This window comes from Pieris brassicae, chromosome 1, assembly GCF_905147105.1.
Source record: "Pieris brassicae chromosome 1, ilPieBrab1.1, whole genome shotgun sequence".
Lineage (NCBI taxonomy): Eukaryota > Metazoa > Arthropoda > Insecta > Lepidoptera > Pieridae > Pieris > Pieris brassicae.
In genome coordinates, this window is record NC_059665.1 from 5,199,448 (window position 1) to 5,209,821 (window position 10,374).

A 10,374-nucleotide genomic window follows, 5' to 3' on the forward strand; every position below is an offset into this window, starting at 1 on the left:
AGAGTACGCAACACGAGAAGGAACAATTCTGCAGGAATATTTTACAGGACCTGGGAACCTGTGTGAATTTTCTTAAGTATCCAGCATAGAATTTCAGATCAGTAACCCGACACCCTAGGGTGGACAAGGCCCATCGAAATATGGTCTCTATATACCTACGTCTATAGTATTACTTAAATATGATAATGCTATTAAGCTAAATGACCGGCGTTAAAAGCCCTGCAATTAAATGTTCGCTTCAAATAATACCTTACACGTTATTCTGAAAGTACCAATTAGATTACGCCTTTTAATGACAATACTAGAATATATTTCTGCTAATATTTTATTAGGCATTTCAGTTGTAGTACAATAATATTTTACAAAATATTTTATACAAAGAAAAAAAAAGTTTCTATAGTTGTATACATAAATTACTAAAATGTCAGAATTAATTATTGTAGGTTTATCATAGGTCGTTTTATTTTTATTTTCAATGAAACAATGAAACTTTTAGACTCTATTTATATTTACTACTAGCGGATCCGACACACGCTGTCCTGTATGACATGTCTTTTATCCTAAAAATATCTGATGTAAATCATTCTCAACTCCACTTGAACTAACAAAAAATTCATCAAAATCTGTCCAGCCGTTTAGGAGTTTAAATACGAGCACATGCTCAAAAGATTTATATATATACCAGCTGTATATTTGCTGTATAGGTACATAACTTAGTTTGCAATTGCATCGCCATCTGCCGGGCTGATTTGTGAATCTAAACCATCCAGGGCGCCACCCAAACGTTTCCCAAAATTGATTGAAATCGGTTCAGCCGTTTAAGAGAAATGCAGTTACATACGCACGTACGGTAGAATTATATATGTAAAGAAGATAGTCGTTACAGATTTCCCAATTATAAGAAAACAAGATTTTTTTCGTCAACATTTTTGTGTCAAAATTTTGTGAAACCGACCGATAAGTGAGACAAATATAAACAAAACCACACAATTACCCTTGCCTTTTGTTTTTTTAATCGATCTTGTCGTTCGAGGTCCGAGTGCGAGTTTTCAATTTCCTTTGTCCAACAATGGACACAAAACACTTAGGGTTGCATTTTAATCGATGTGTTTATAATTCTTTTATTTAATAGAACAAAATCGCCTTCGCTACTAAATTGTACGGAAATATAATAATTATTACGTTATTGACTGAATTTTGGTTGGAAGAGTAGGTATATTGAATTGTGCTTTAGAGTAATTCTGATGTAACCAAAAGGAATGGACGGACCTCGCCGTTACTTTGCAATTCATTTCCTTTTACTGCGTTTCCTAGGATTAGGTTACTGGCACCATCCTGACGAGGGGGATACCAGGAATTTTCCTGGAGTATACCTTTATTATGCCATACTCACAGAACTGGTTTGGGTCGCTGGTTTCGTCGGTCTGGAGACGGTTGACCCTTTCGTTGGAGAGAAAGATCTCGACCGCTTCATGTTCAGCCTTTCATTTGTCATAACTCATAATTTAACACTCATAAAGCTCTATATATTTTTCTTTAAGAACAAGGATATACAGGAAATCGTGCACATTTTGGAAATCGACTTGCAAATGTTCTATCAGAACAACGAACGAAATAGACGAACAGTTAAGGTAACGCGAATATTGACTGGTGCATTTTTGTTCTTTGGATGGATAACAATTGGAAATAGTAATGTTTACGGCATCATACAGGATATAAGATGGAAAGACGATTTCACACTGTATAATGACACTGGAAGACCACCGAGGACTTTACCTCAACCAATTTACATACCATGGACTTATCAGACGGATAAAGCTTACATTTCTACATTTTTATTAGAAACCATAGGTCTGTTATGGACGGGACATATCGTAATGACTATAGACACATTCATAGGATCAGTTATACTGCACATGAGTAATCAGTTCACGATATTGCAAGAGGCACTGATAACAGTTTATGACCGCACTAGAATGAAATTAGCTAAAGATGCAAGTAATACGGCTGCAGATTTGGACTTAAGAATGAATAAAGAAGAAGATTTTGAAAAGGCATTAAATATAGCTCTAATGGATTGCATAAAGCAGCATCAGCTGTTGATTTCGTAAGTTCACTTATACATAGTTTACTATATAAGTCAAGTATATTGCATCACAACGGAACTGTCAATTTCTAACAGTACCAAAGTATGCGGTTAGTATTCGAACGATGTATGTATTTGCTTCCGTTTTGTTCCAAATACTGCACTATGTTTTTGTACAAATGTTTATTGTTACTACTGCAGTATCTATTTAATTTTGTTCTGTGATTCATGTATAGTATTGTTAGGTATTTTATGGATTGGTTCACATACAATTTTCGCCTTTGTAATTTATCGTAACATCGGACGGAGGTCCGATAACTCGTATTACAAACACTCTATATTCAAAATATGACTTACCGATGTCCAATTACAAACAGAACACTATCTTGACAGATACAAATGACATATGATCAAAAACCGGCACTAGACTTTAAAAAACGAATTCCGACCTATTTTTTTTAAGTGCCATGTTTTAAATTGCAAATGATTATCATTTAAATTATTTAAAGCGTTATCATTTTTAACCTTAATCAATTGTTTTCACCGCCTTAGTTTCCTTTCAAATTATACTCGTAAAAATATAATTGAATGTTATTTAATCGTATATTTCGTTGAAAACATGTACATTATCAGAAGTCTAGACAAGTTTGGCACGTCACCTATAATAATGTTGTCTACTGACTTCTATCTCCGAACTAAACGGCTATATAATATGATAATTAGTTATTTCATGTTCCCTATGTCAAGAAGAGCTGACACAATCATGGTTTATTGCATAGGGAAAGAAAAGTCGCATCAAGCAGTCTCGGTGAACCAGCCGAATTTGAATTACGCGCATAAAAAGGCCAGTAATCTATAAATTATTTCTTGTGTAGTAGAATTTGAAATTACAAATATATCTTCACCCAACGCGAGATCATTCAAAACTCCTGCAAGTAATAAATGCCGGTTTCTATAAAGATACGACGCAATATTCTCGGATTACCGCCCAAATATTGTAATATAAAATGCTTTTTTCTCACGCCTGAATCAACATAATCGGCATTTCATATTCACCTCTAGTGCGATATGAAGGGGTGCATAGTTTGTGATAAATCTTCAAATACTTTGACGCTTAGGTACTAAGTCGCACCGTAGAAGGCGTAGCAATCAACACTACTATCCACTATTGCGTATTACTTTTATTTGATGATGATTTTACTTTATATTACTAGCAAAGGGATTATCAATACTTTGAAAAAGACATAGGGTTTCCATACGTTATGTATTAGGTAAATCGCAATCTACTTTGGTAATCTAGACTTAATCATCTATATTACAAGTTACTTAATTGAAGAAATTATTTATTAGTATCTATAATAACCAACTTCATCTATCGTATATATATATTTTTATTGTTTAAACAAATTGTTTATTTAATTATTTGCTCAGAAATTTAATTACAATTTTGCTTATTGCTGAACTATGTTTCACTTCTAATGTTCATCCATAATAATATCTACTGGTGATACTTACACTGCGTGATTAGGAGAATTAGTGCTTTTCCAAGATATTCTTCCTTTTAGATATAATAATATAATATAACTTTTATAACACAGAAATATGTATACCTTTTGTCAACGTCTTTCACTTAAAATCTATACCCTATATGGCGTGGTTATGAGGCACCCGAGAAAATAGCATATTATGTCCCTTATGAGATACCCTACTAATTAATTGTTCTGCGTGATTTTCCTTACAGATGTGTAGAGAAATTTGCGAATACGTATTCCTATGGCTTTATGACGCAGCTTCTATCCAGTATGGCGGCGATTTGCGTTGTAATGGTTCAAGTTTCGGTAAGGTTGTATGAAAAAATATCTAGCACAATATTTTTCATGCGGAACGGTCTCTAATTAATAACTGTAATTAGCTCGTTGTTAATCTTATAAATCACTATGGTATTATAAATATAATAGTACCTAATAATTCTCTTCTATTGTAATTAGAAAATGCGTAAATGCGATCTGGGATAAAAAGCGCGTTTATTTCGATTCTTTCGGTGAAGCGATTTTTAAAAGTAAAATTATGTTTATTTGAAAATATAAGATTTAATATAAGACGTCGAATATCTCGGTAAATAATTTTAACAGAAAATTTATTTATTTATGGAGATTAGAAGGACCTAAAATATCCCAAAGTCTGTGTTAGATTAGAGCGAAAAGTAAGATCTTTATTATATATATAGATATACTAACTAACTAACATTTCATTAATTTTACATACATTTTATAGCAAGATGCATCTAGTTTTAAATCCATACGACTGGTTACATCGTTAGCTTTCTTTGCGGCAATGATTATACAGTTGGCTATTCAGTGCTTCACAGCGAATGAACTGACATATCAAGTAAGTTCGTGGCATACTTTTTCCAACCAAGTAATGTTTATCATGTAATTAAACGTATAGTTTCTACATTGTATGATTGTCCAATTTTCTTGTGCCACTTCGTGTCTAATAAAATCACGGTACTTTAGGTTTCATAATACTATTACATACAAACGTTATATTCGTAGGTACTTTTACACCGCTATAAGTTGAAGTTCTAGTACCATACCTGCTAACTTTTGCTATATTCTGAAGGAATTTTATTCAATAAATTAGGTGGCAATTAGGTTACGTTAAACAGCTTGAATTTAAATTAATTACAATAAATGTATACTTTCCAAAATTACGTTCGTAATATAACAAAAACTTTAATATTCTATTATTTAATTTGTAGTTTAGAATATGCATTTATTTGCCCGTTTGTATGGAGTATCAAAAAATAAATTAATAAAACTTGTTAGAGTCCAGCGAGCTCGTTCTGAGAATTGTGTTCAGTTAAATTATTTGTTAACTGCAAAATAAAACTAAAAAATCGACATTCCTCGAAGGGAATCGTTTTAATAACTTCTTCGAATAAACTATTTTTATAAACTCACAATCTTTTACAAAATTATGAATCGGATATGAACGCCAGAATTTAAAATGTCAACATTTATAAAAAAAAAGTATGTAGGCATACCTACTAGAATATCATGTGAAGATTGCGGAACATCCGTTGGGGTATGAAGTTATAAGGATAGGCAAGTAGGATATTTTATCTGTGCCAAACGAGACCAGACGAGATGTGCGTTATACTCGTATATGCATATGTTGTCTATGGTTATGTTTGTGTACAGATATTATTATTTTATTAAAACGACCTATTACTCCCACAAAATTAGAAATGATACACACCGACGTTTCTAATTCATAAACGAGATGGTTCAGGGGTTTTCATATTGTATGCAAGATAAGTAAGTATTTAAAAGATGAGAATACAGACATAAAACAAGTATTTAAAAGATGAGAATACAGACATACGCGGTAGTTTCACTTACAAAGCCTAATAAGGCTATTCAAGCATCTCTAAATACTTTCGCTATTACAGATAAGTTTTTAAAGGCATGTTGCAGGCCAGTCTAGTATCAGAGTCTGTAATGCAATGCAAATGGGAGCAAATGCCGCCGCGCCTTCGCCCCCTATTAATCATGATTATGATGAGAACACAGAGACCTCTTCGTTTGACTGCAGCTGGATTTGCTAATATGGACAATAATTGCTTTCTAGCAGTAAGTATTGAACTGAATATACAATAAGGAATGTGTCATTTCAAACCCTGAACTCTCTGTAGGTGCTTAAATCGGGTCTGTTTTTATCCAAAAAATATGTGTATACATGTTAATTAAACTTATTAAATGGAAAATACAGTAATTGCATTGAACTATTTGAAAAATGTTTAATATAAGGTGACCTATTTATCCGCGCAAACGATTGAATTAATTAATAAAGAAAATCTTCCACTTATCGTATTTAATTGATAAAATATATTTTTCAGATAATGAAAGCTGCCTATTCATATTACGCCGTATTAAGTCAAAAACAATGAACAACTTCATTTGCGAAGTCGTAAAATAAAACTATTTATTTGTACTACAATTACTATTTATTAACAAATCACACGAACACTTACACAAACTATCACAGTTTCTTATTCGATATTTAATTAATAAGTATTTTTAAGTATCTGGTTAATTAAATAAGTACACGAAGTAGTTCTAGATCTTGCGGTAAAGTTCTGAATATGTATAACTTTAATTGTAATTGAGGTCGGTCTAAGCTACCTATTATTATATTTATATAGTGTTTGCATTGAACTGGTCAAATTCCTCATATCTGGGGCTGGATCAATAAATCAAACGCACAATACACTGTACAAAGACTACCTATTTTTAGTCGTACAACAATATTAAAAATGAATGATAACCTTATAAAAAGAGTACGATTTCGGTTACCATGGTTACCATTTTGTTAACATGTAACCAGTACTTCTTTGATATAACCAAACATATTTAAACATAGTAAATCTTTTTGATAATAGTAATACATTCAAGAGACAATTTAAAATATGTTTTATATTTCCAAAAGCTTCGGTTTCGGTGAAACAGAACGTGATTTCTTCGGAGATTGTACATTTAAAACTGTCATTTCTTCGCATCTGAAAAGAGATTTAAAAAGATTATGAAACATATGAAGACCAACGTAATAGGATACAACATGTAATTATTTTATTTTTTATTGTATTTTCCTAAAGTCGAATAATATCGTTACGAGAATCTTTTGAATATCAAAATTCTGTATTTTAATTCGAGAAAGTTAAATATAAATTGTAAAATAATTAAGGTACCACACGGAAAGACGGAGAATATTATAATTATTTCAAGCACGCCTCGTACAAAAACTTCACAGACCTTTCACCATTACTATTAGCTGCGTTATAGTAGACGTCTGGTAGATTCTCATGTTGGCTCAGCAAGGAACTGCCCGCCCTTGGTGAATGGGGCCCTTGTCGAGCGTAAGGCGAGAAGGGTACTGCCGCTCGTAGGGCGGCTAGTACTAATAACATTCCACCTGATAATTATTTAACAATTTTAGCATTAATATACAAAACAAGTTTTAAGATTTTAGAACTGGCTACACTTTTTTAAAGTCAAAAACTCAAGTTAGTTCGGTATAACTTAATAAAGTTAAAACAAATTAATAAAGTGCTTAATGATTTATAAACACTTTATTCCAATAAAATTTGAGTGGAAACTACATTTAAACGACAGCTTACAGACAAATCGTTTTACTAGTCGTATTGAAAACTAAGTAAAACTGATTTACGGTAGTAGCATGATATTTTGTTATAATAACGTTTATAATAAGGCAATTAAAATATATGCGATGGTTAATAGAATTAAGTAACGCCGTACTTTCCGCAAGACGGTAAAATTCATGCACGGGAATCGTGAAAAGATTTTTGTGTGTAAAATATGACGAATCTCCTCTGAACTCATCACATTACACCGGTACGTGCTATGACTATTTATCGCACACGAAATTTTGACTTAGTTTTTTTTTTAGAAATGTTAGAACATATATGAATTATTTTTGTAGAAAACTTATTATTATATTTAAAAACTACCTTACAACGTAGTAGACCAGTACGTTAGTTAAAGTTAAGCGCAAATTTAACTATCTAGTGACAAGAGCAGTCAAACTCCATATTTTTCTTTATGAAATTTGACAAATTGAATTATATTCATGTCATTGTAGCCGTAGCGGTGGTGCATTATGTTATATTATATTTTAATAATAATAAATAAAAAAAATGCTTAGGTTTTGCTGTATGTATCTAAATAGAATAAAGAAAATATTGAGGTGTGGGGAGAGATTTATTCCGGAAGAATACAAATTTATTAAACGTATCAACTACAAACTGAACTAGATATAATTAATACAAACGCACTTATCACTCGATATATTTATCGCTTTAACTTTTATCGCAACAATAATACTTTAACCATGTTTTCGCACAATTTCTTAGAAAAGAAAATATCGGGAAATCTCGCTGTGAGCTAGGTCGTTGACGACTATATGTGCGAATGGAAAACTGAGAGAAATGACACAGTTTGGTATCTTTAACAACATTTATTCACATATCAACCACACGCCTTTGCTCACTCGTTAGAATTTCTTTTGTGTTATATTTCTTTATTTAAATTGTTATAAGTCTAAAATTCTTTGATTCAGGCTTAAAAACCTGCATTTTTCCTTTCGAAAATACTTCTTGACTCTTGGACTCTACGCCCATGAAACTTACATATATAACTTTTATTTGATACGATATGCCTTTTGCATGAGGTACAATGCCATAGAAATGCCCCGAAATGTGTTTAATTCCTAATATATTACCCGATACTGTAGCAAGTAGTGTGAGATTGGCAAAGAGCAGAGCAGTAGCAACGCAAGCATAGAATGGCGCTCGCGCCCTACCACAGCACCATCTGAAGAAGTCCCAGCACCTCAAACCAAGTGTGTACTCCCCACGACGAGCCAGCAGGTCCACAAAGAGAGCAATCACCCACATAGTCTCCATAATTAATACTAACGCCGCCCCGCCTCTGATAAATAAATAAAAAATTAAAAACCCAAAACAAATTATAGATTAAACAACTTTATTTATCGAAGCCGTAATTGATGATCCTTAAATTAGATAAAGGGTCGAAATTGGAATCGACTGTTTAGTCTGTAAATCGACCAACTAAATACAAGAAAACCTAAATTAAATACAAGAACTTACATCAAAGCCGGTGCTACATCATACTCCAGTACCGTAAGCTCTGCCCCAGCACCGCTCATCACTGTTGACATAAAAAGTTTAATGCACACCATAATGTTCTTCGAGAATTATATACACGTCTTTAAGAAAAAAAATTGTTGTTTTTTTAACATAGCATTGAATTGTATGTATTTTTCTAATAATAAAACAATTCTAGCTTTTATAATCAATTGTATTATTGAATATACTAATTTTACTTTTTTTAGTTAAACGAAAGTCTTACCTACGGCTGTAATGATGCCCCATAGCCTAGCCAGGGGCTGCAATAAATCCCATAGTCTTGACTCTAGGGTTTGTTTTGGGGCCCTTGATCTTTCATTCCTGTCAGGGACGTCCTGAATTTGACTTGATCCTTCTTGTGCCGATGATTTCATATCGACACTCATTCTACTAACTTCATGACTATTCTAAATAAATTTACCCAAAAGATAAGAAACACAGAGGTACGATTTCACTTCTTTGTTTTTCTTACTATAGTTCACTTTAAATTGTACAGTCATAAACCCTCACAAAAACGTAAATAATATTGACTTTGACCTAGTTTTTTTTATTTATTACAATTTAATATCACTGGTATACGAATGTAATTATTTTTATAACACACTGTTTACTAACATACTGGCACTATGCCCAACATCTAATATTAAACTGCACCTTGACCTCCACACAGTAGAGAAATATATAAAAAACACTATAAAATTTGCAAATACGTCTGTAATCTGTAGATGTCGAATATTTTTCCCGCGTTTTTCACAAGAGACGTGAAATGTGCAAACGCGCTGTCACGTCGAGTTTCTGACTTGTGAATAAGAAATTTTATAGTCTTGATATGGTCTCGCTGTGTAGTAAAGTGCGTAAAAGCGATAACTCACAGCAACTCCTAGTTCTGAATAAACAAACATATTTACGATAACGTCAAAATATGTTTAATTATGATATATGAGAATTCTTATGTTATACATGAAATCTGGGCTAGGCAAATACAATTCAATGTCATTTTACGAACTTTAATTGATTGCTTAGATTTACCGTTTATTCATAAAAAATAAATTAGTCTAATGCACAGTGCATTAGCTAAAGCATCTACTTATCTGTCTCTTTTTATCACCGTGTAAAGAAAGTTTAACAGACAGAGATGGACCTTGTTAAAAGAGGGAAAGCATCCTGATTTATTATATTTAGACTACTATTCACATACTATATACAAAATATAGTGTAATAGCGGTAAATGTCACTGCTATGAAATTCTACACTGATTATTAATTAATAGTCTATTTTTTTCATTCAGTGATTATTAATTTCATTACGTTATGATTTATATAAATTGTATATAAATATACATTTTTTTCCTTTTTACAATTTTTTCTCACTAAGACCCTAAAAAAACAACTGATTCCACCTAAATCCAGACTAAAATCACATTAACCATTGACCTCTTTAATAAAAATGTATTTAATGAAAAATAACAATTTTCTATATGGATATCAAAGTGTTCTGAAAAGCAGTAATTTTCGTAGAGATCTTTATTAAACTTATTAAAATGAATTGCTGATTGTTAAGC

General features: G+C 32.1%; 2 protein-coding genes across 2 annotated transcripts; one reads left to right on the forward strand and one right to left on the reverse strand.

Moving 5' to 3' along the window:
• The first annotated feature begins 1,259 nt into the window (after nucleotides 1-1,259).
• On the forward strand, nucleotides 1,260-6,130 carry LOC123714301 (odorant receptor 2a-like). Its single transcript, XM_045668522.1, has 5 exons — nucleotides 1,260-2,107; nucleotides 3,828-3,924; nucleotides 4,361-4,474; nucleotides 5,566-5,721; nucleotides 5,988-6,130. The coding sequence occupies exons 1-5, from the start codon at nucleotides 1,260-1,262 to the stop codon at nucleotides 6,036-6,038; spliced, it is 1,266 nt and encodes a 421-aa protein (XP_045524478.1). The 3' UTR covers nucleotides 6,039-6,130.
• Nucleotides 6,086-9,673, reverse strand: LOC123714310. The gene is made up of 5 exons (XM_045668534.1): nucleotides 9,037-9,673; nucleotides 8,775-8,835; nucleotides 8,387-8,595; nucleotides 6,901-7,060; nucleotides 6,086-6,647 (listed from the first exon to the last, which is right to left on the reverse strand). Exons 1-5 carry the CDS (start codon nucleotides 9,197-9,199, stop codon nucleotides 6,563-6,565), a joined length of 678 nt encoding a protein of 225 aa, XP_045524490.1. The 5' UTR covers nucleotides 9,200-9,673; the 3' UTR covers nucleotides 6,086-6,562.
• Between the last annotated feature and the right edge of the window lie 701 nt (nucleotides 9,674-10,374).